Here is a 25,491-nt window from a genome sequence, read left to right as displayed (position 1 = left end):
ACTTGCAGGGAGATATGTTTTTTGCAACTTCTAAAACTTAGGGGCAAAACCAAACACAATGACAGATTTTGTAAGAGTTGTGAGAAACAAGCTCTAAATAAAGGAGCCTTTTTATCATCTCAAGTGATTTTGCACTTGTCCACACCACTTCCAGCATACTGCTACTATAGTCACGAGTAAGGGTGTAGCTCAACAAATCTCAAACAATCCAAAATTTGGATTACATTGGAAAATCTATCCTTTTAAAGTCCTAAAGTCCTTTGTTTTGTTTTGTTTCTTTCTTTAGAAATCAGGTAAATATCCAAAGAGAAGGGTAAGTGTCCAAATAAGTTCATTATCAAGGGAAAGAAGGGATAAGAAACATGCAGAGAGGGAAGATGGGTGAAGGAAAAGTCACAGCAATTGTGCAAGGTCTTATGTACCAGAGTAAATATACAATTGAAAACCTGTTCCTAAGAAGGGAAATGTTATTATGCTGCTTTTAATTCCTGACTTTTTAGAATTAAACACGGAAATTGAACATTGCTCAGGGCTCTCTGGTTTGGAGCTCAAAGGACAGCCCTGTACCCACCACACCAGAGCTGTCTGAAAACCAACATGCAAGAGCTGCATTCTACGTGAACTCATGGCAGATGGATGTGGTGACCAGCAGCATGGAAAAAAGATCTCTTCTGCTCTCAGTTCATACATGTTCTTGCAAAAGCTAGAAGATAATTCATAGACAAAAGGAAACTCCATCAAGCTTCACAGAGTGCCTACTACAGCCCAATTAACACTTCTGCTTTGACAATCCTACAGATCCTCTGCTCACAATTTACCCCTCCCAAGTTCTGAGCTATCACACCATTGTTGTTACGAAAGCTGACTTAAAATTTCAATGGGAATGACCTTCATAAAACTTTACACAAAACTATCCCCTTGGACAGACTATGAAAGAGTGCTGTCTTCACATCAGCTTCCACGTGAACTTTGCTTTGCACCATGGTGCTAAGGAATCACTCCAGTTGAAAATGGGGACTGTAACACAGTAATCTCCTTACCAAAGGTTTTCATAAGACTGCCAAACTCTTTTTGTACCACCCTCTAACATTTCCAACCCATTCTTACTCCTCATTTCACCCTGACTCTAGAAGCTCCCATAACCTCCGTACAAATCTAAGTGTTTTAGGGAGTCATACTGCAACTGAGGGGCTGATTTTTTTTCTTGAACTGATTTTCACAAATTGTTTCCATTATGCTCACAGCACAACCCACAAAATGAAGATAAAAAAGCAGAAATCCTGGTTTCTATGACCCTGGTAGAAACCTTGCCACATATCAGAGGTCCACAGGCAGACTGACAGAAGCCCCCTCTGAAGTACTTGTTTCCCTTGGAAATGGCAAAGTGAGAACAGTTAAAACTGTAAAATTAGGTCCTGAAAATAAACCCTGAGCCAAAACAGTTTTGCATGGTATTTCTGCATCAATAATTGCACTCTGAACAGACAAAACTACTTACCTGCATGTGGATGTATTCTGTGATGATTCCACAATGATGTAAAGCTTCCCAGCAGCCACACACGATAACACAAATTTGGCTTCACACTCTTACCCTTGTCCAGTCTCAGCATAAGCTGGAGACACCGAGGCAAAGCAGGGTAGGCCTTTTGGACATGCTAGATTAACTGTGTGCCTGCATGCACAAATGAATGCACTTAGAGTGGCTTCTTAAAGAAACACGTTTAAATTAATTTCTTCCCACCTAAGAAACTTTTCTAGGTAGAAGACAAGAATGTGTGTGGGCATACAAAAACTAGATAAACTGTACTGAGCAAAAACAAGCTGTATTCAAAACTCAACAGGAAAAATGCTTTATGAGAAGTTCTTTCATTAAGGATTTAACTCATGACATGTCACACAAACCCACGGGAAGTGAAATTGCTAACTGCAGGGCTTTGGGATCTAGAGCACACAGGATCTAGATCCTGCCCTTCATTTTAAAATTCTCTCACACAGTTGAGCTGGGTGATGATGACCTGACTTTTGTGAATTCTCATTCCTTAGCTATCACTTTAATTGTGCGTAAAAGGGGTTCAGAAACCTGGCTTATTAAAATTGCCCACTTTTAGTCTTATAGCAGGTATTCTCCAAAGAAGAACAAGAGAGAAGTCCAAAGAGCAATGTAATCCAACTGCAAGTCCAAGAGCAGGTTTTCCCATCTTCTATACAAAAGAATTAGTAAAGTGAACTCATAAAAATATAAAAGAACATTTCTGTACGGTATGAAAAAAAATAGCTCAGCATTAGCACTGAAAGGAAAGTGGTTGCATACCTCAATATAACAAATCATATTCTGAAACAATAATTCACCTGTAACATTTGTATTGATTTTTAGAGATAATAATATCTCCCCCTAAAACATATTTCACATTGTCTTTGCTCCATTGATCAGAGGTGTTATATAAATGTTTCGATCAATCTGATAAAACTTTTATCCACACGTGCACATCCTGCAACTTTGCTAAGATCCAAAACATGCAGGTAGTGCACACAAGGTAAAAAGAATCTGGATTTTTGTTATGGGCTGTTTCCTTCTATAATGTGCACTACCTTGCTAAGATCACACTACACTGGATTTACCAGCAACCATCAGCTGTTTGTACTTTCTACAAGAAAGTAACTGCATTGAAAAGGAAGGTTTTATCCAAGACATTTCATGTGTTTGGCAAATTACTGATATTCTTAGGTTCCCTGTTGATACAGAACCAGATTTTTTTTCATCCTGGCACACTGCCGCTGAGTTCTAGTTCAAGCTGGTGAATAATACATTAACTCTTACTAACATAGCAGGTCTGACACCGTATCAGAATGGTATGTTGATATAGTATCAGATACAGGGGAGCAATAACATTCATGAAAACTGAAATTGCATTTATAACACAGATGCTAAAATCAAAAATTTGCATTAAGGTAAGTAGTCAAGAGACAGACACTTGAGGGGCTATTAAAATCATTAACAACACACATCACCTTAACGGATTATAAATACATTATACATGACTCTCTAAAGTCAGTGTACGTACACCTTACAGCCTCCCCCCAATTCCGTTTCATTAGTCCAATGAACCTACATCCTGGCTTTCCTGGAACAAGCCTAAAAGATGATTCAAGTGCCATGCTTATAATGCAGTGCTGATTCTCATGTGCAATTCCCACCAACGTACAAAATACCTCTGCAGATTGAGCTGTAGGAAAGGAGAGTAACCAACATTCATTTTATCTAGACTACCAATAACTCAGAAATCTGACATAAGTAAATCCATCCTGAATATGGAAATCAAGACAGAGAAGGGTCTGCCTTTCATTAGTGATTACTAGAAGCATTTTTGACTGTCATTCTGAAACTAAGCAGTCTTTACAAACAAAATAAAGGCTCTTAGCTCAGATCCCACAAGCAACAAAGGAAAACAGTATTTCCACCTCCATCAGTAAAAATTATCATGACAGAAGACTAATTCTAAGCACACAGTGGCTACACCGAAACAAATCTACAGTGGTGTCAATGCACCCACTTTTATTCCCACTGTACTGGCATTTGAGGAAATGTGTTCTCTATTAAAAAGCATTTTATGCAGCTCAATCACTCGTTACTCTGCAGGCATTTTAAGATTTGGCTTCATTACACATTGCAGCACCTCCAGCAGTGATCAAGGATAATAATTCAGTGTCAAAGCAGCATTCTGATATTTTGAACTTAAGTCAGACAAGACCCAGACTTGTCTGGTCACTGTCTCAAGAAACATTAGTCCTCTCAAAGTGTCCATTTACAAGTGAGAAGGTGGATTCACCCATCCCAGGAAATCTGGTGCTAGTGCAAGGAGCAGTAGAGGCCCAGTGTGACCTCTCTACTTCTCTACCACTTCATTCTGAAGAAACCAGTATCACTCTGAATCAAGCCACGCATGGACTTGCACATGGATACCCAGTTTCCCAGAACACTGTATTTAATACCTGTTTTGCATCCTTTGCTTGAGGAAGTTTTAGTCAGAAGTCTCAGCAAAACATTCTGTGATGCTCCAACAAATTTAAAGACTTAGCAAAACGTCTCACAAAAGTCTTCTCACCAGTTCTACTTACTGAACAGCCTGCCTGTTTGCAACACATCCCCACCCCATTATGTAAGTCGGTCTTCTTTCAGAACGAACTCTTAGCCTATAAATGCAACTCAAACAAAATTTTGCATTTGTGAAGCTTCCTCCTCCATGTGAAACAGCTCCAGCTCTTCCACACTGCACTACTGCTGCTTGAAAAAATTACCATCAGTAAAGGTGTCAACATAATATCCTAATTTAAATGGTTATTTTTCCCCTTGTTAAATCCTCAAGTGTTTTGAATACAGCACCAGGGAATAATAGAACGTGAATAAGTAATGAAAGATAAAGATGCGGATTTAAATAAAATATCCCCTATTACCATCCTTAATTCTTATCTACTGTTAAGACGACAGCCATCTGGAACATTACAGCAAGCTGCGCATTCAAGAAGAACCCAGACAGAACAACGTGCAATTCAAACCCTTCAATAACAGCCCTAAATCAAAGTTTTAAGAGGACGCCCGGCCACCAAGAAATACTGCGACCGTGCCGGTGTATCTCATTCCTAGCGCGCGTTTTTTTGCCGCAGGACGCGAGGCCGGTGACCCGAAGGCAGCAGCGGGGGTGTCCGGGATGAGGGGCCCCCTCCCTCCCTCGCTCCCGGCGCTCGGGCGCGCCTCTCCCGCGGCAATGCCGCCCCCTGGCGCTGCCCGCCCGCCAGAGCCGGCCCGCGGCCCCAGGGGCCACCGCCCGTCAATTACCGCCTTCCACCCAGGTCAAAAGGAACATCCCGAGGCGCTATAAATGGTATCCTGTGGAAAATGCATCATACTTTAAAAGCTGGTTTGTTTGTTGGTTTTTTTTTTTTGTTTTGTTTTTTTTTTTTTTTTAAGTAAATTCCGGTATTTGCTGCCCTAATGTGTACAGAGCTTGCCTTTCACAGCGCAGACCCTGCAGTAAGGCACCTCCTCTTGTGTGTGAAAATAGTGATGCAGCACACACCCCGCAAACAAAATTTATCAAACGTGAGGCTTTTCTCCAAATTAAATCATTCTGGAATATGATTTTTCTTGAAATTTATTTTTTTCCCAAACAAGACCGGCCAATAATGTTACAACACCTGTAACTATATTGATGTGGTATTTGTAAGAACATCAAACTTGTAAATTGATCCAATTCAGAAGCAATGGAAACAGCAGTGCAGAGTGGCTGTTGAGTGCAAGCAATAAATCATACAAATTGCATAATTATAACTTCCATAACTCCAGAGACAGTTTGCACTAGGAAAGGTAATGCATGATAAAACAGGATGGTTTCATGACCCCTAAAAGGAGAATGCTCCAGTATAGTAGACAGGACAAGGAGGCAATAGCACAGTCCTCAAGAGCATGTTTGACTGCTGGGGACCCATCATCCCCCCCTTCAGCGGGTCAGAGGTGCTGGAGAGGTGGTTTCAAATCCTAGACACAGAAGAAAGTGAATCCTGATATTTCACACTGATATAGTGCTGGGCCACTGATCTCCCATTTGTTCTTTAAGGGGAGAGGCAGAGGAAGAGGAAATTTAATCCACCTGATCCCAAAGGTTTGCAAGGGGAGGAAACTTAAGATTTGTTCTTGGCCGAAGAAAATATTTCATACATTAGCAAATCAAAAGCTTCTTTCAATCTTCAACACCTTTTCTTCAGATATGTCCTTCGGTTTTGTGCCTCCTTCCTGCACCACTTAAATTCTTCCATTTAAATTTTGGGGGTTTTTTTGTTTTGTTTTTGTTTTTTCCTACCCTCTCTCCCAGTTCTCCAGTTCATTAGACAAAATAAAAATAAATTATTTCCAAATAACATCTGCTCCCTCAAGACAAGGGAGGAACAGCCCCTTTCCTTTTTTCTTCATTGCAACTGATTTACTACCAGTCAAAAGTGGGCTGAGCCAGTGCCATACCCTGCCAGGCAGGGTGTTCTCCAATAATGCAGCACAAAGGAAGTGGCAAAGAATGAGCTGGCATAAGGCTTCTCCTAGTACGTGGTTAAGATGTTGGAGCTGATGGTACAAGACTTCAGTGAATGTTTCAACAGTTTAACTTAATATTACTTTCTCACTCCTAGCAAATTGCTCCCATTTTCCAACCAATTTACAGCCCACATTCCTACTCTGCTGTTATAACTGTTTACAGTAAATCAGATCTGCCTGTGATTGTTGAAGCAATAACTCTCAACAAAGAGGGCAGCAGGAACATATTTCAGTCTAATAAAATAAACGATGGCAGATTAAGCTCTCTTCTAAAGAATGTCTTAACAAAACCTAAAGAGAGACTGTCATTTCACAGAGGCAAGGGGATGGTTGCCAAAGCTGGGAAGAGTTAAAGATCCTGCTGTCACTCACATGTAGTGTGCCAAAATAACAAAAGTAACGCGTGAAGAAAGCAATCACCTACAGTAGGAATGGGGAACAAAAGCTAAATGAGTTTTTCCTGTGCTAGTGACCTTTGACTGCGAGACAGGCAACTTCTCCTACCTGACCTCTTATTACAGAGTTGTTCTTGGACAGCAACTCTTCTCTTACTATGCCTTTCACCTATTCTATAACTTTGAAGGCTCGCAGTATTCAGTCTCAGACTATTCACTGAAGTATACCCTTCATACTGAAGGAGAATTTCTCATTAAACAATCATTTCAGGTAGGCTACTTCCAGAAATCCATCTTTTACCTTTTAAAACTTTATAGTTCATGTAATTTCCAGACACATCTTAGGTATGCAAGTTTATCACCAGTCCTACTGTTCAGCAGCAAAATGCCATGGAAGAAAAACAGACAGACAGAGAATAATTCCAATGCCAAGTCATCTTGGGCGCTCTGCTGCTTAATACAGGAAAAATACTCCTCTGTGGGATCATCATACTCTGCCTTGAGAGCTTAGTACTCCATCACAGCTCAACATGAACCTTTTTCCTAACAGGGAACTGAAAGAACAGATGGGAACCTGGAAAACACTGCTGAAGGAAACACACATTTGCAATGTGTGATGGCACAACAAAGCCAGGATTACCCCACCACAAGCCCTTTAAACCACCACACTGAACAGGCATAATAGGCAGGGTAAGAAAACTATTGGGTTTGTGATAAGGAAGCTGTCCCACAGTGCAGGTCCCCCAGAGGGTGCACAGAGTGTTTTTTCTAGCCTTGTTACTATTAATAAGAGCAGACCACCTCATAGCAAGGGGGAGCAGGATTTGGATTGAAGGCACTTCTCACAGCATCTACATGTTCTGAGACAGGAAAAGGACCTGGCACTGTAGAGCAGTACACAGAGATGGGTCTCTTGCTTGAGAATTTCAGATACATTGCCTCTGGGACTGTGGAGTGAAACACCCTCTGTCTACACTGCCCAAATAAAAAATACAGCCAAAACAAATTTCTTGGGACAGTGAGAAGGACAGAAGAAACATAAATGGCTGCCCATTTATGTTCTTCTCTTTCACTTAATATGTAGGCTGGAAAAAAAATGACTTGTCAGCAAGTATTGGCAATTTTTAGAGCAACCGATTAACTAGCAAGTCACAAGTTGTGCAAGGGGAAAGAAAAATCCATAACTCAAGTTTGCTATATGTGGGTTGAAGCAAGGAGGAGGGTCCATATTTTGTAAAAAGAAGTATCATTAAGCATCGAGTTTGGAAAGCTCAGTTAAACTGGGAAAAAACAAAGGTAATAAAAATAACTTTGAGAACAGAAAATTGAATTAACAGTGAAGTGGGCCAATGCAAGTTACTTAAGGAACTTTTTGCATTAGAAAAACTATCAGAAATAAGAGAACAGCATAATAAACTAAATGAAATTATTTTACATATACAGAGATGCAAATAAAAATAAAAAAAAACAAAGGTTTGAACAGAGATGAGGAAAGAGAGGAGAAATAAAGGAAAACATGTCAATGGGACTTTAAAAAGTTGAAGGCTTACAAAGAAAGTGAACGTATAACAAGAGGGGAAAGAAAATGAAATGTAAACAAATTAATGCTCAGGATTTTGAGGGTTTTTTGTTTTTGTTGTTTTTGGTTTTTTTTTTTTTTTTTTTTTTTTTTTACTGCAGAGATGTCTGGCATTTATCAGAGATAGAGAAGTATTAAAATACAAGCTTTGCAGAATGCCTAATGGTAGAAAGAGGGTATAAAATAAACATGAACATAGAGAATGACAAAGATCCTGGGCATGACAATGACTTTGGGCATTCAGAACTTTTAAAACAACTCCCAAAACCCCAGAGAACTTTAGAAGATAGAGGTTTTCTTACTTCTTTATATTTCTTTGAAAGGTGCAAGAGGATGCCTCGTACATTATAGGAGGATGTTACAGAAGCAGAACTAAAATAATAAATGTACACCCTGATGGTTCTCAGCTGCAGTTCAGCATTTTAGCACTGTGACTAAGTATTCTAACACAGGAAAAGATCCTGCTGCCCTGGTACTTTATCCTGCAAAATTGTGAATATGTCTTCCACCTAGGCCAGTGAATATTGGTTTTCAATGGCTTTCAACGCAGACAGCTGTAAAATGCTCTCTGCTTTTAGTGTTCTGTGTTTTCCTGTGGTCTCCATTTCCCCAATCAATCCACTCTTACACCACATAAGTAACCTCAGCAGGGGTCACTACGTGAGGCAAAATGCCAGCAGCATAAGAATGAGGAAACACCTACATACTGAGCCTTTTAGAAATTGAGTCAGAGAAGGTTTCTTTATGGCATCTTCTTTCAAGAATAAATAAATCAGGTAGAGAGTGTGGTCTTGGTGAAATGTACACTGTCCTGGAAAAGGTGTGAAATTGTGCTCCATATGATTAGGAGCTCAGGCAAGCAGGAATTCAATGAATTATTGAATTGTAAGAAAACAATCTCATACAGTATAAGACAGGGACAGAAATAAACCATGCAGAGATTGAAAGGTATTGCAAGCTAGTAAATTAAAAATTATAGAAAAAAAAGTGTGAAGGAAGAGAACCAGGCATTACTGCACAATCCAAATAATTTAACACAAATAGAAAACGTTGCCATTCTGCATTGGGCTTTATTCATCTAAAAAATATCAGAACAGGAATAGCTTCTCTATTTATCATTCTATTTATAAAACAGCAAGTCCAAAACACAAGTCTAATAGAAGCTTTTGCTTTTGATAATCCTGTTCATCTGCAAAATACAGTAAGATCTCTCTGAACTGATTCCAGTTGCAACTACATACTACCCTTACACTGGACTTCCAGGGGGCAGACTTTGGCCTATTTAGGAGACTTATTCAGAGAGTTCCTTGGGAAGCAGCTCTTAAAAACAAAGGAGTTCAGGAAAGCTGGGCATGCTCCAAAACAGAGATTTTGAGGGCACAGGAACAGACTGTCCCTGTGTGCTGAAAGATGAGCTGACAAGGTAAGCGTCCAGCCTGGATGGGCAAGGAGGGGTTGGAGGAAATTAGGAATAAAAAGAGGATGTATCATTTTTGGAAGGAGGGTCAGGTCTCTCAGGAAGTATTTAAGGGGGCTGCTAGAGCATGTAGGAAAAAAATTAGGAAGGCCAAAGCTCAGTTTGAACTTAAAACGGTGACTTCTGTAAAGGATAATAAAAAATGTTTCTACAAATATATTAATGGTAAAAGGAAGAGTAAGGCCAACCTTTGCCTTCTATTGGATGAGGGAGGGAACTTCGTAACTGCAGATGAGGAGAAGGCTGAAGTGCTAAATGCCTTTTTTGCCTCAGTTTTCAGTGGGAAGACAACTTGCCTTCAAGACAACTGGTCTCGGGTTGGATGATGGTGTCAGGGAACAGAATGGTCCCCCCATTATCCAAGAGGAGGCAGTCAGAGAACCGCTGAGATGCTCGGATACTCATAAATCTATGGGCCCAGATGGGATCCATCCCAGGGTGATGAGAGAGCTGGCAGATGAGCTTGCTAAGCCACTCTCCATCATTTACCATCAGTCTTGGCTCACTGGTGAGGTTCCAGATGACTGGAAACTGGCCAGTGTGACACCCATTCCCAAAAAGGGTGGGAGGGAGGATCCTGGTAATTATAGACCAGTCAGGCTAACCTCAGTACCTGGCAAGATAATGAGAAAATGGAACCTTTATACTGAGTGTCATCACACAGAATTTACAGGGTGGCCAGGGTATCAGGCCCAGCCGGCACAGGTTTAGGAGAGGTAGGTCATGTTTGACCAACCTGGTCTCCTTTTCTGACCAGGTGACCCACCTGGTGGATGCAGGAAGGGCTGTGGATGTTGTCTATTTGGACTCCAGCAAGGCCTTTGACACTGTTTCCCACAGCACACTCCTGGATAAGCTGGCAGCCCGTGGCTTGGACAGGAGCACTCTGTGCTGGGTTAGGAACTGGCTGGATGGCCGGGCCCAGAGAGTGGTGGTGAACGGTGCAGCATCCAGCTGGGGCCAGGCACCAGTGGTGTCCCTCAGGGGTCTGTGCTGGGGCCAGTTCTGTTCAGTATTTTTATTGATGACATGGATGTGGGTATTGAATCTTTCATCAGTAAATCTGTGGATGACACTCAGCTGGGAGGATGTGTCAATCTGTTGGAAGGTAGGAGGGCTTTGCAGAGAGATCTGGAACAGTTGGATGGATGGGCAGAGTCCAATAGGATGAAGTTTAATAAGTCCAAGTGCCGAGTCCTGCACTTTGGCGACAATAACCCCCTGCAGCATTATAGGCTGGGGACGGTGTGGCTGGACAGTGCCAGGAGTAAAGGGACCTGGGGGCACTGGTGACAGCAGCTGAACATGAGCCAGCAGTGAGCCCAGGTGGCCAAGAAGGCCAATGGCATCCTGGCCTGGATCAGGAATGGTGTGGCCAGCAGGAGCAGGGAGGTCATTCTTCCCCTGTACTCGGCACTGGTGGGGCCACACCTTGAGTGCTGTGTCCAGTTCTGTCCCCTCAGTTTAGGAAGGACGTTGAGATGCTTGAGCGTGTCCAGAGGAGGGAACAAGGCTGGTGAGGGGCTTGGAACACAAACCCTGTGAGGAACAGCTGAGGGAGCTGGGAGTGTTTAGCCTGGAGAAAAGGAGACTCAGAGGTGACCTTATCACTCCCTACAACTTCCTGAAGGGCGGCTGTGGACAGCTGGGGGTTGGTCTCTTTCTCCAGGCAGTGACTGACAGAACGAGAGGACAATCTCAGGCTGTGTCAAGGGAAATATAGGTTGGACATTAGGAAAAAGTTTTTCATGGAAAGAGTGATAAGGTACTGGAATGGTCTGCCCAGGGAAGTGGTGGAGTCGCCATTCCTGGATGCGTTTAAAAAAAGACTGGATGTGGCGCTCGATGCCATGATCTGGTTGAGGTGGTAGGGCATGGGTTGGGCTTGATGATCTTGAAGCTCTCTTCCAGCACAGACGTTCTGTGATTCTGTAAAAAACCCACACAGTTACTGGGTATTTACAATAAAATCTTTGCTGAACTCTGAACTCTGGCAATTGTCCTTTCAGTTAAAAGGCCCTTTTTTTTTTTTTTTTTTTTTTTTTTTTTTTTTTTTAATCTAAAGTAGTCAGCTTCAATTACTAGCCATTAGAAATGACCACTTCTGCTTTTGTCTATCTATAAATATGTTTCCACTATCAGGTTCTGGTTTCTGAACAGGTAACTGCAGGCTATAACCAAAGGATCTCAGACTTCTGTTCTTTAAACTGAACAAAGATGGCTCATATCTACAACTGGTTTTAACCAGCCTCACTGGCAAAAACTGTTAGGACACATGGGTGTCACCCTGGTTTTTCTGAGTTTTTTAAAGCCTTTTGATTATTCATAAAATGGAGTCAGACTTTTTAGCTACTGCACAATATTAGGAGCAGTTTCTACCTTTTTCCCACAGATGTAGCATAAACAAATCCTTTGTTTTTCATTCTCTGTCCTTTGTTTGCATATTTCTAACCTGAAAACAATTGTAAATGACAGCTGGTCTGGCCATTGGGCTGGGAGGTGAAAACTCCAGAAACTAATCCACAGCCAGACCCACAAATGTATAAAAAGTAAGAAATAAACAGGCTGGGGGCTCTGGGTTTGGCTCAGCCTTGAGCTCGCTTGGAGGAACTCTCTGCTCTGCGAAAATCTCTTGACTCTGTGTGATTGCTTTGCGTATCCCTACAACACATGGGCTTTATTCATAATTTTCTTCTGGTCTATAATACATACCGCAGACAGGTTTCAGGCACAATTTTTTTGAGTATTGGCCAATTTGCTCTTGAAGCATCCTTGGACCACAATACTGATACACCATCCATGCTGTTTTGGGCTGGCAAAAGACTAAGCCAAGTACTTGCCAAAAACTGTCAAAAGCTCAGTTCAGCACTACTGAGCTGCAGGAATGGTTGTGCACCTGTCCAGAATTTTGTTATTTTCAAGTATTCCTCAGATTGTCATTACTTACTACATAAGCAGAAAGAATATGGAGAAAAAAAAAAGAGCTCATCTAAATAAATATCCAGATCTATGTTTTTGCACTGCAATCAGGTAAGGTACTGAAAACGACACCACCATTTCTGATGCTTCAGCCAGTGTCTACAGCTTATTTAGAGGGCATCTCTCCCACTGGAATTATATCCTTCCACCTAAGGATGTGGCTGACCACTTCATGAGATAATGAATAATGTTACACCAGTACTCACAGTTTTTTTCATAGGTACTGAATAGAAGTGAACAAACTTCACACTCAAACATTTTTCTGCTGGCACAGGAAAATTCACATTTTGATCGCTAGATCAAGGAACATTTAAACAGATTAAGAACTAGATCAAGAACATATATATACCCAGAAGACAGCACACTGGAAACCTGAAAATACAAAAGCAATACATTTCATTCAGGTCATTTTTTTACTGCAGTAACAAGAACAAATGCTACAAGTGATTATGTTGGAAATTCCACATTGCATATGCTCTGACTTGTAAAAAAAATATTTTTCTCCTAACTACAGAGAAACAATATCCTAAAATATTAATTTAACTGTAAAAGTCGAAGGGCTGTTAAGTTCCCTGAACTAAAATCAACAGAAATTTAGCTTAAATATGCAAAAAAACCCACCCGATTCTTCTTTAGTAGACCAGGACTATCAAGTTCAAAATTTATAATTTTGTCATAAGGCTGAAGGATTTTCTAGTTAAAAGAATTTCTGACCAAGCCTTGCTCTTTCTTATGTGGACTGCACTTTCATCAAGGTAAGATGGCCTGCATCCAAGCAGCTCAGCTCAGAAACAGATGCTGCAGCTTCAGTGTGGAGAATGCCAGAGGTGAAATTCTGAACTCTGCTGAAACTGGAGGCAAAATTCTTACTGGTATCAATAGATCAGAAATCCTGCCTCCATGTATTTTCAAAATTCTCTCTCCAACAAAACATTCAAAATGAAGATTATGAAAAATCTAAAATAACTGCTGTTTTGTGCAGGATTTAGCATTTTCCAAAGGTTACTAAAGTCAAGCCTACAAGGAGATATGGAGATATGCCTATTTGCTCCTCTCTGGCACAGAGCACAGATTATTTTTCCTTGTACAATGTTTTAGAACACGGGAACTGGGAAAAAAAATTAGTAGATAGAATGTTTCTATGACTTCTGATCCAGATATAGGATTGTTTATCTGCACAAAAATACACATAGATTCAGCCTGTCATTTCCAGCTCACATTGTTAATTATATTTCAATGCACTTCGCTAGATAAGAGGTATAATCCAGCCAGAAGCATATAGAGGTTGTAGTCCAAATTATGCAAGGTGTCTTGCAGCTGATAATTCCAACAGGTAATGAAGTGTTTAATCTTATGCAGCTTGGCACACATGCCTGTTTATCTTTACCCAAGCCTCCAACATGCACATCAAACCAAAGATATCATCCACAAATATGATGAGTGAATCTTCTTTTCAGGTACCATCCAAGTTTTAATTATATTCTACTACAATATTTTTGCGTAAAGAAAGAAACCAGGTTCAAACGCAACAACAACAAAAAATTTGTGTTTCAAATATCCACGTGATTTTCTTCTATTTCTTACATGATCTCAGCCTGTCAGTGGAAATCTGGCAGGCCATCAGAAATGCTGATCACAAGCACCTGTTGCACATGGGCCACAGATTCTTTGCAATTATAGATGACAAAATCCCTGGGCCTTATACTATCACCTGCTAATATTGTCTCCCCGGCTAAATATTGAGTCTGTGGAGCACAGACCTCCCAAGAGGACTGTAACAGAAGCAGTGGTTACCTTCACACCTCGTACACAAAGATACTGTGGCCCGAATCAGCTGAAACATCAGCAAACTGCCTCTGTTCCTGCTCAAGCACGAAGAGAATTCAAACAGAAGGACACGGAGTTCCAACTCCTAGCTCCAGGCATTAGCAATCACTCGTTTTTCTCCCTTCCGCTGCAGTTTGTGTCTCCAAGGACAGAGAAAGAAAATTCCTGGGTGAAAACTTTCAGTTCCTGAAATTGGAGATAGAATGTACTTAACTCTGCTCTAAATAATAAGATTTCCATTGCCTCAGAGTAATCAGTTAGGATTTAATGGAAGTACAGAAAAAGACTAAAAGCTTAGAGAAGATGTAAATACATTTTCTTTGGGGAATCAAAGTCAGAACAAATAATCTCTCTTTCTTCCTTTTAAATTCTCTGTATTTAATAATCTCTCTTTCTTCCTTTTAAATTCTCTGTATTTCTACTTGTCTGTCTCGGTAAAAGGTATAAATTGGAAGAGATTTTATATTCTAAAGCCTTCTTTACCATAACACATGTAGCATTAAAATAATTTTAGAGATGAAAACCAGCTCTTCTAGAAAGGATTAGAATTTCAGTAGGTTTATTCTGGATTTATCCTCAGGTTTTATACCTCCCCCACCTTTCAATACATATCATTCATTACTCCAGATTTGGTTACACTTCTGCATACCTGTGGGTGTAGAGCTTGCAGCATGCATGGAACCCTCTGGTGATTGAAGGAACAAACTATACAGCAGACAGTAATTTCATTCCCTTTAAATATTTAATTAAGTGAAAACTCAGTCAAGGCTGGTAACGTCCCTATTTTACAAAATGTTTTATAGAAATTTTCATTTGGCTTGTATCTGTACTACTGTATTTGCAAATACCTCAAATAAAACCTTAAACAAACAAAAACAACAAAAAAGCAAGAAATAATGAGGCAGAAATAACTTCTCATCTTAAAATCAGAAGGAACAAACTCTGGAGAAAAAAAAAAAATCTGTATTTCATGAGGGACATCTATTCTAAATGGAATGGCACCCCAGGGGTTTCTTTTGCTTAGATGTACTTTTGCTTTTAGATTTTTTTGTATGATTGCTTTTAGATGCTCTATCTGAATATTGCCAGTCAATATCAAAGCAAAGATGAAAGTCAAAACATAGAAAAAAAAAAGAAAAACAAGAAAAATAAACATCTGACTTCAATCAGTGAGGTGAATTTACCACCAATGTATGGAGGTGTAATTCTTTACAAATTGCATGTACTTATGCAAGCATAGAATTAGATTTGTACACTGTAACTTGAGAACACTGTCAAAATTCTTGAATGAAAACTTTTGGGTGGAAATGTACTAAAGTGCTAATATTTTGAATCAAAATACATACATCTGAAAATATATATGCAAATAAAAGGTTAAGCAGTATCTTCACTCTCCGCTTCTGCTGTGGTATACTCTTTTTCTAGCACATCAATTTAATGTCAGCGATCCCAGATGACCCAAACCAACATTTTCTTTCTTACAGCTAAAAAAATTAAATAAAATCCAAAACATTAACTGAATATAAAATGCTGTACTATTTTTATCTTTCAGTTTACAGAAAGTCTGAATATTTGAAAAGATAACTGCTTGAGATTGGTTTCACTGAAGTACTACTTGAAAACAAATTAACGCTATTTCTTAAATATTCTATCCATCTCTATACTTATCCTCAAGAGAAACTAAATGAGGCAAAGTATCCTAAAGAGCCTTTTGCACATTTCTGGGACTTGAAAATATCATGCCATGTTAATATAACTTGAAAAACAGAACAAAAAAAAAAAAAACACCACACAGGAGAAAAAAACCAAACCAACAAACAAAAAAAGGCAAAACCATGTGGTATGACACTGAGTATATAAACCAAAATGAACATAACTTAAAGAAACCTGTGAAAGGTAGGCCAACTGTTCATTGACTTTTTCAATAAAACTTGAGGTTTTTAAGAGACCAAACAGTTTTTGTACCTCCAGCCTATTAGTATTTTGGGATAAAGTTGTCAAATACATGCTGTAAACCCATCCAAAAGGCCAAATACGTACAGGCAGTACCTATTTGTAATGGCAAAATGAACAGAAACACAAAATCAATTCCCTGAGTGCCTCCATTACCTCACCTGTGAGACAAGGAACGCAACATTAACCTTTCTTTGAAAATTAATTTGATCCTATCTGCTAAGTGTAACTCCGTGTCACTGCTTTTCTAGGTCCTCTTCTGAGACCACCAGGCCCACAGACCTTTCTGCCTGCCTCTGAGCAGCTCATCAGACACAACATCTTTCTGACAAAACTGGAATTTTCTTAATATGACATGTCAGAAGAGCAGCTATATACTATCAGGAAGAGAGTTACAAGTTTCCTAGCATGATATATTCAAACTCCAGAGTTGGCAAACTAAAGAATGTTTGTCGGTTGTCACCAGGGCTAGTTTCATGCTAAAGTTGTTTGAATTACATATGGGAACATGCTCTATTTGGCCAATGAACAGAAGATGCTACTTTTTCTGTCTCTTTTAATCCTGGCTTTCTGTCATCTTAGCAATTCTTTCTTTTTCAAACCAGCTATAGTCATGAAGAAAAAAAACCCTGTGAATTTTCAATCTGAGCCCAGTACCTCAAAAGATGCAGCTGCAGAACCAGAATCGAATGAAGAATGATTAAAATCGGTGGTATGCATTTCCACATTTCTTCCAAATTTAACTCATCTGTGTGGCCTCTTCCTACTTATTCTGTTGCATCACTGTCAGCTGAAGAAGCTGAACTAAAAAGCAGAGCGATGCAGAAACCTGGAGCAGAGATGGCAAACCAGAATAATTTGATGCAAGGCCCACTCCGAAAGTTTAATGCACCGCGTACGTAGCTGGCAACAGCATTTCAGATGTAAAGGAATAAGCTGCCAGGAATACAATCAGAACTTTCTGTTTGCTTGTTGGCCTGCACACCAGCACAGTGAAGTGTCCACTCGGCATTGGAGGGGGGAGGTTGCCCATCTCCCATTGCAATAGGAAGCTGTTCAGTGACACTATTCACCACTAGATTGCATTTCCATGATTACAACAGAACCACTCTGTATTTCTGTGGCCTTAAACCTACAAAACCTTGATGTCTTTGCGCTTATCCTGGTTAAAGATGACATCATAATCCCTAAAGGGACCCAGCATAAAACTTCAGACCAAGCTTTATTCCTTGCACCTAGCAGATAACCATCTCTATGACTGCAGCATCAGTATTGGGTCATTCCAGGAGTTATTATTCTGTGTGTAATTACCTCATACTGCTGTCCAAAAAGTATTACACAGGTACAAAAAACATTTCAATAAAGTTATTACCACCAGATCTTGGGAGAAAGAGATAGAAGAAAAGCTCACCTTTGAGCATCAACAGAAAAATGCCCTGATCAAAAGGTCTCTACAGATATTGTCAGGCTTTAAACCAAGCTTCTTTCTCAGTTCAAGTTGCCTGACTTTTTCGTATTTTTTGTATTACACATATTTGCATCTAATTATACAGAAAGGCCAGATTAAATTTAATACCTCCATTGCATTTATACAGCCTAAACCTCTATGCTCCAAGTGGAAACCAAAGTATTTTACATATTTAAATGAACAACACCAGACAAGATGACCTTTAAAATCACCATTATAAGAAACACAATTACAAGTGACTCAAGACATATGGCAAACTTAATTATGCTTAAACATACTGGTTTCCAACCTTTTCAACCATGACAAAAATCGATTTCTAAAATTAAAATGCATTTGAGATTTTACAGGAAATGTCTAACAGAATTTACTATTTTTATGTTACTAAATTCTATTGATAGCATTTATCAAAAAAGGCAATTCCATAACAGAAAAAAAAACCCAAACCCTTTAACTACTTATAATTAAATATTACTTAACAAAGATGATTGTGGAAGCATGACATGGAATTAAAATCATTAGTCTGAATTTGATCCTCAAAACTTGGTAACAATTTGATATGCAGTTACTACCATTATAGAATTATAAGACCAAAAGATGTATATGGGTATACTTAACTTGTAAGATCCCAAGTGCTTTAAAATGAGCCAAGAAAATGAGACCCATGCCCACAATCAGTGAAACACAAATAAACACAGGATAAGCACAGGAGTGCAAATCCATGCAAATGCAGGAACACCAATTTTTCAAATGAAACAGCAGAGAGAATACTAATGAGCAGAGGATAATTACTCATGCCGTATTTGCCCAAGACAACACAAAAGGAGCTCTGCAAGACTGGGCTTCTTGGGGGTTTTGTTTTTGCTGCTGTTTCATCCTTTTGGGGTTTTATGTGGACATGACTATTCCATGCTGCCTAAAGAAGGCTGCCAAGAGCTACTTTGGAGCATCAGCTGAACATCAGCTCAGAGTAAAGGATGTTCCCAGCTGCACTGCCAGTCCTGTCCCTGCATCACCACCAAGGGTTTTACACCTTCTGTGAAAGCTAAACTGGCTAAATCCTTCAGGATCACTGTTTAAGTAGAGATGGCCATAGCCATAAGTAATAAGCCATTCAATTACATCACTCACGTTAATGACAACTAGCATTTCATAAAGGTGTGACATGCAGAAGTTAATGACCTCACCCAAATTAGAAATGGAGACACAACAAGACTCAGAGCAGCTTCTTCCTCACGAAAGCACATCTGTTACACTCTGCGTGGGTTCTCCTTTAATGCTTTATTTAAACAGAAGCAATCAAAAGGTTCAGCTCTTCAGCTTAGAATCAGAAAAGCCCTCAGACAAAGGGTGAACTATAGAAACAATATGGAAAGCTTACTTGGTGAAGAAAAATGCAGTGAGGAAGAACATTAAAACACCACCTGAAAAACCAGTAAACAAAACACGGAATCATTCTGGTTATGTCACAGGCACATGGGTTTATGCCATACTTAGCTGGTATTTTTTGCAACAATTAAAAATGGTGTAAAATTGTTAATAATCTTTAGACGTCTTCCAGTAGTATTCCAAAGACCAGTCACAAAGAAAAATAGGGAAGCTTCTGTATCACAGCTACCATTAAAACAGATATTTACACAAACAAAAAAGGTAGGTTTCTCAGTGCACGTGATTCTATTGTAAGACTTTCTGTGTTGCACCTATCTTTGAAATAGAATAAAACTGCTTTGTAGCAAATGGTCATTAACACTTTGATAAATCATGTCCTACGCAATTGTATATGAAGCACGGAACCTTCTTTTCATAAATATTTCAGTATGCAATAGCAAGTATTACATTAAGGAGCACCACTAGTGGTTTCTGCTGTCCAGACAATATTTAATTGCATCCTTCACAACAGTCAAATTTGCAGCTTTTGGAACAATGAATATAAAAAGAATAGAAGAATTTTTGTTATTCTTCTAAGTACATTCTGAACACATTTTATTCTTAAATAGTATTCTAAAGCCAAAACATCAGGGGTTTTTTTAATTAAAAAAAAGCAGATTAAAAAAATCAACTCTGATAGGTTCTCTTCTGTTGAAAGGACAAAACCCTGTAAGATATTCTGTGCAAGCATGCAGAGTGTATTGAACAAAAGAAAGTAAAATTGAGTGTGATAGAAATGTCCAGTTTCCCAAGAAGCTCCTCTGCTACATCTACATGTTGTTTAATAAATACATCTGTTCAATTCCAGAAAGCTTTACTGTACAAGTGGGCTGGTAAGAGCTTTAGGACTTACACAAGCAATTTCTAAGACAATAAAAATCAAGGATGGCAACAAGAGTTGAGCAGAGAGACAAGTATCAGCCTTCAAACAGTAGCTTGGGTTTTGATGTTTTTTTCAAAGGGTTAAAAAGCTATTTTCATGTGCATGAAAGCCTTTATTTTTTATATTTCCTCTAGAAATTAATGCAGTATAGAAATTCTACTTAACATGACTTGGCAAGCACAACCTAGCAATTAGATTGGGAAGCGCAGTCCCCCCTAGCTGTGTGTGTACATACATTACTTACAGGAGAGGTGCTTTCCCAAAAGCGTAATAGGGACAGAAACAGGCTGAGAGAAGCCAGGAAAAGAACTCGGCAGACGAGTCAGGAAAACTTGCCCATCAGTACTGGTGCTGAGGAAACCACAACAAGAGGGTAGGTTTCATTTCCAGCCCTGGGTTACAAATGCCAATCAACCCAAGACAGGATTTATAAGCACAATCCAGCAGTTTGGCAGACAGGCAAGTAATTAAGCTTCCCTTGTCTGGAACACAAGTATGGTTGTTTCGGGCTGTAAAGCAGTTCTCTTCTTTGCCATAACAGAACCTTCTGACTTTATAAGACAGGTCTGCTCAACAATCAAGCACAGACCTTCAACAATTTTCCCAGAACCGTCACGTCTTCGGCTACGGTCCAGAAGAGTATAAAGCTCACACAGTATCACAGCACCACATGTTTATCGTAAGAGATTGATTCAATCAGGATTGATGCTAGACCATCAGCTGGGAAACTGTTTCACCACCATTTCAGGTAAAATTACATGACCTCTAAGTCTCTGGCTCTCCTATCTGTAAAATGGTAATAAACAGTTGATCACTTTTATAGCAGCGTTCTGACGGCCTCAGAAGAAAGTCAATGTCTAAAGGGCACGTTAGTACTCTTCATCCTAAAATGCTAATACATAGTGATACTTGTCAATGCTTCTATTATCCTACATGAAAAGCGTATTTTTTAGCATCTCTAAAAATACTAAAGGATTTTTTGTCAAATTTCCTTCATAGAGAGCACTGACAGCTATAAGTGCAGTAAGCTAAGCCTGATTTTTGCACTACATCTGCAATATCTTTTATACTTGGGCAGCTGGCACAGAGCGAGAAAATTCATTAACATGCTAATGATGTGTCCTATTTAAAATTCCAGCTCTGATTATTGTGTGATTAAGTCTCTTCCCTTGACGTCTGCTTCCTTATATCTGCATTACTGTGAGAAATCAACAATTATTAATGAAGTAAAAAATAGGTGACCAATTTATACACAAGACAAACACATACATACATTTTAGCATTTAAATTTTTTGTCTAATATTTTCCATACAAAATAGTATTATGTTCAGTAAAAAAAAAAAAAAAAAAAAAAAAAAAAAAAAAAAAAAAATCAAAGTTTGCAAGATGCTCACAGGCAGAAAACAATTCAGGTGCCACATGACAGAAATAGACATGTATAGGACCTAACCCTAACCTAGTGTACAGTTTGAGACAGGAACACAGAAAAAAAGGCAGAACTGCCTTTCTTGGTAGCAACACAGATTTTATTGGCATAAATGAAACACCAGGCCTAAGGCTGTGAAGTAAGTCAGGTCAGCTACCCCCAACTCAAATCACACCTTTCACAGTGCAGACAAAGCACCAGTTCTCTCAAACAACAGCAAAAACAAATGGCAACAAAATTGTATTCCAACTCTTTATGCTTTATTCTCTAAACATAAAAGTGCTGTGCAGAATAACACTGTTCCATAAAGGTGGCCTCTTTTCCTCAAGACACCATCTGCATACTGTTTTCCAGAGTGTATCTGAAGGCTTATATTCAGTTAAACGTGTTGGTATCAAACCCATACCAGTGTTCTCAAATATTTTCATTTTTTAAAGGAGAAAATAGGGTAGCTCACATGTAAAGGGGGCAGGGATTATGAAAAGTGAAGATGTCAGGTTTCAATTTATGTATCTCTGACTAGTATCTGCTTTACAGCATTGCATTTTAACACAAGGATAAATTTCTCTTTTTGCCTACAGAATCACAGTAAATTAAAAGAAAATCTACAGAGTAAACAGCCAGTATTTTGAAATCTATTGTCACACATGGTGGGACAGCAGAGGTCAGGCAAGGAAGGTATCTCCTATCATTCGTATAAATGCAAAAGGGAAAAAAAGAGTCTATGAACTGATACCGTTTCTGTTGCTTCAGCAAGCATCTTGTACAGGCACGATTTAAAACCCTGCTAAATTAAAACACAAACAGGAACATACATGTGTACTATAGGAAGTTTAATTACCCTAAAATAAAAGCGAAACAAAACGGGCTGACTAGAAGATCAGAATCCATTTCAACTCTCTTGAAAATCCAAGGAAAGAAGAAGCATTGCCTGATGTGCATTTCTGGGTTTGTATCACAATGCACTAAATTTGAGGAATCATTTTTTTAAACTTTATCTAGATTCTAAAAAAGCATGTTCTTATCTAGAAGTGTGTGCATACATACATTATTCTATGCATTTTTAAAACATTGTCTTAGATGTATTCAGCTGCCTACAAATATTTTTGTTTCTAAGACAGCTCTGCTTATCCTCTTGCCTATGAAGAAACTTCATACGCTTCTAAAACAGAGGCACCTTCCTCTCTTCACCCAACTTACCACACATAAGATGCTGAAAAAGGAAAGAGATTTCAAAATTCTAAAGCTTTAAAGTAGCTCTCAGGACTGTATTTAGTTTAGAGAGAATTATAGTAACAGTACCTTTGTAGTCAATCATATATTACGGAGCCCTTTCAGCCCTTTAAGAAAGCAGCAAGGCCATTTTATCTGCTTCAACTTCAGGAGTGAGTACAGCAGGCAAGAAGAGTAAGTCAAGTTTAGGAACGACTTTGCTGTTTGATAATTTGTCAGTAGCTTTCCCAGTAATCACAGACAACCTCCCCAATTCCAAGACGACACTACAAGCACACTGCTCATAGTTGTCTGAGAGCAGCACTTGGCAAGTTGTTTAAACTCCCCCTCAAACACAAATTTACTATGAGAAGTCTTGCTTTCAGAATCAGGAATCTCTGGCACCTCATACATTCAGACCCACCACCAAATGTGTTATACATGTATGTACTAAACGTTCAGTTTTATATACTAAACATGTTCCTGTCTGTCTGTGTCAAGCCAGACACATCTACTGCTTCTGCATGAAGACTACATCTTCCTCTGTATGTGAACACAAGCACAGTGCCCTCATCACTGAGATAAAAATGGGCTTTGAAAAAGAAATGTTTTGAGAACTAGGCTAAGATAGATTTCAAAAACTGGTATATTGCTGGGGTATCCCTTGTTCTCCATGGCCTCCCCCAACTCCAGAGGAAACAGCTGAGAGGATATTGAACATACTGCTTCTCTAGGTCATTGCCAGATTTTCCTCAGAATGTTTTGTGAAATGCAGAACAATTCATGAAACCCAGCACACCTCCAGGAGATCAGGTCTGAGCAAAAAGCTGTAACAATCTGTAAACTACTCACCAAAGGCAGTCTCTCCTTGCTCAAGTTCTTGTTTCAGTCTGGTGTAATCATCTTTAATTCTCTCTAATTTTCGCGTATTTCTGGCATTCAGAACCAACAGTTCATTGAGAAGTCCTTCCAGTCCCTCCTTCTCAGATGTTAATGATCTTATTTCTTCTGCAAGATCCTTCGCAGTGCCAAAATTACTTCCTGCATGTTTTGTGGGGGCAGGGGAAGAAAGAGGAAAAAGACAATGAGGCAGGACACTTGCAACATCAGTAGCTTACATAGCAATCCTGGGAAATGAGGTAATTATACTTCCCAACAGCAACTGAAAGGGGGAAAAGAAGAAAAACTGCTTTGCAAGCATTCATTTCATTAATATTAAAAGAATAACAATTGCAGCTGATTTAACCTTAACACAGCGTAATGGTATTTTCCTTAATTATTGATACAATTTACATTTTTCCAGGAAACCTGTTCCTAAGGGTTCGCACTTTGAATAATGTCATACTGTAGTTCACTGATCGCTGCAGTGTGATCTATCAGACCATTCTCTTCCTTTGGAGGACCCCTGAATGCACAGTACATTTGAAACAGAGGCTGTATACCTGCTCAACCCTGAAGTATTTCCTCCCTGAACAAAGCAGCCCTGTGCTGGTTTTTATAACAAGTAACAGCAGGTTACTTATGAAGGACACACTGCATTTCTTAAATGGCCTGCACCTCAAGCAGAGGCCATGGGGAGATGTTCTTCTCAGAGAACACATTCAGAAGTCACAACCCTCAACTTCTGGCTCTCCCTGAAACGTCACAGACAGGCAGAAGGCCAGCTCACACTGTTCTGGAGTTTCTAAAAATATCTAGTTCCTTTGGACAGGAATTCAGAGCAAAAGTTCAACTCCCAAGTGGTTTAGAGTGTAGCCTAGTAACATTTATCCACTTAAACGTTCTGAAAACCATTTTTATAACCAGGTGGAGAGGAATGTTTCCTACTTTGAAAAGAAGACTTTTGTAATAAATAGAAAATGACAGTGAGATATTCAGCCATTAAATTACTTTTAAACAGCAGTAGAGTAACAATGCCACATTTACATAACTGTACCAGAATAATTTTAATGATGGAGATACTTGGCTGGGAGGGAAAACAAACCCAACCAAAAAATATACAAATGAAAACCTAAACCCTGCCACCACACTTTAACTTAAAGAATCCTTGATAAAAATAATTTCCATATAGAATTGCCCAATAAAAGAAAGAAGACCTTTAGCATAAGATTTAAGCTCTTGTATCATCCTAAATTAGCAAAAATTGGGTGATATGATCTAATAAGTAAAGGTATTTAGTAAGTAAAGACACTTGGAAGATTTAGCCTTGAAGCAAATATTAACATAAAACCCAGTCACACAAATGTCTCATCAGCTTCTGAAGTTGTACAATGACTGTAGCCTCAAATCACTTTATAATACCACAAGCATTATGTAGATGTGAGAGTATCTTTTTGGTTTTGTTTCAGCAATACAATACACCGTTGCTTATACATAACAGATCAATTGAAGAGTTCATTTTTAAATATTAACACATAATCCAAACAATCAAATTCACATCAGAATATCCTAAATTATGGCATTACATCTTTTTGACCTGGAGTCTTCGAAGTGTTGGTCACAAAGTCTTAAAAGGGAACGCTTTGGCTGCTGTTCAGTTTCTTCAAGACAAGGAAGCAAGAACAGGATGCAAGTGTTTACACTGGTCAGAAGATGGCAAACCACCACCAGCAGCTGCCAGGAGCGGCTCCATTCCTCCAGAATGCCAGAGGGAGCAGGAGCGCTTCCACCAAACACCTACAGCCAGCCATTCTCCTGAAGAAAAGATGCTGCTGCCAACTCAAGTGGCTGTATGAGGGCAGGTGTGCCAAAGGGAGGCTGCACTTACCAAAATTTTGGGAAATAC

The 25,491-nt window shown here is 39.3% G+C and overlaps 1 protein-coding gene across 5 annotated transcripts in view; it reads right to left on the bottom strand.

Moving 5' to 3' along the window:
- The window catches only part of DISC1 (DISC1 scaffold protein), a 174,471-nt gene that overhangs the window by 65,505 nt on the left and 83,475 nt on the right, over positions 1–25,491 (bottom strand). The window contains exons 9-10 of one of the 5 annotated variants that reach the window (XM_058419898.1): positions 23,559–23,747; positions 14,117–14,525 (exon numbers count right to left, since the gene is read on the bottom strand). In XM_058419898.1, the coding sequence (XP_058275881.1) occupies positions 14,425–14,525; positions 23,559–23,747 (290 nt within the window). In that variant the 3' untranslated portion in view covers positions 14,117–14,424. The other 4 variants (XM_058419899.1, XM_058419901.1, XM_058419900.1 and 1 more) reach the window with 4 other exon arrangements.

The sequence above is a fragment of the Hirundo rustica genome, chromosome 3 (assembly GCF_015227805.2).
Source record: "Hirundo rustica isolate bHirRus1 chromosome 3, bHirRus1.pri.v3, whole genome shotgun sequence".
NCBI lineage: Eukaryota > Metazoa > Chordata > Aves > Passeriformes > Hirundinidae > Hirundo > Hirundo rustica.
The sequence above is the reverse complement of the archived record's forward strand: the minus strand, read 5'-3'. Positions and strand labels throughout refer to the sequence as shown.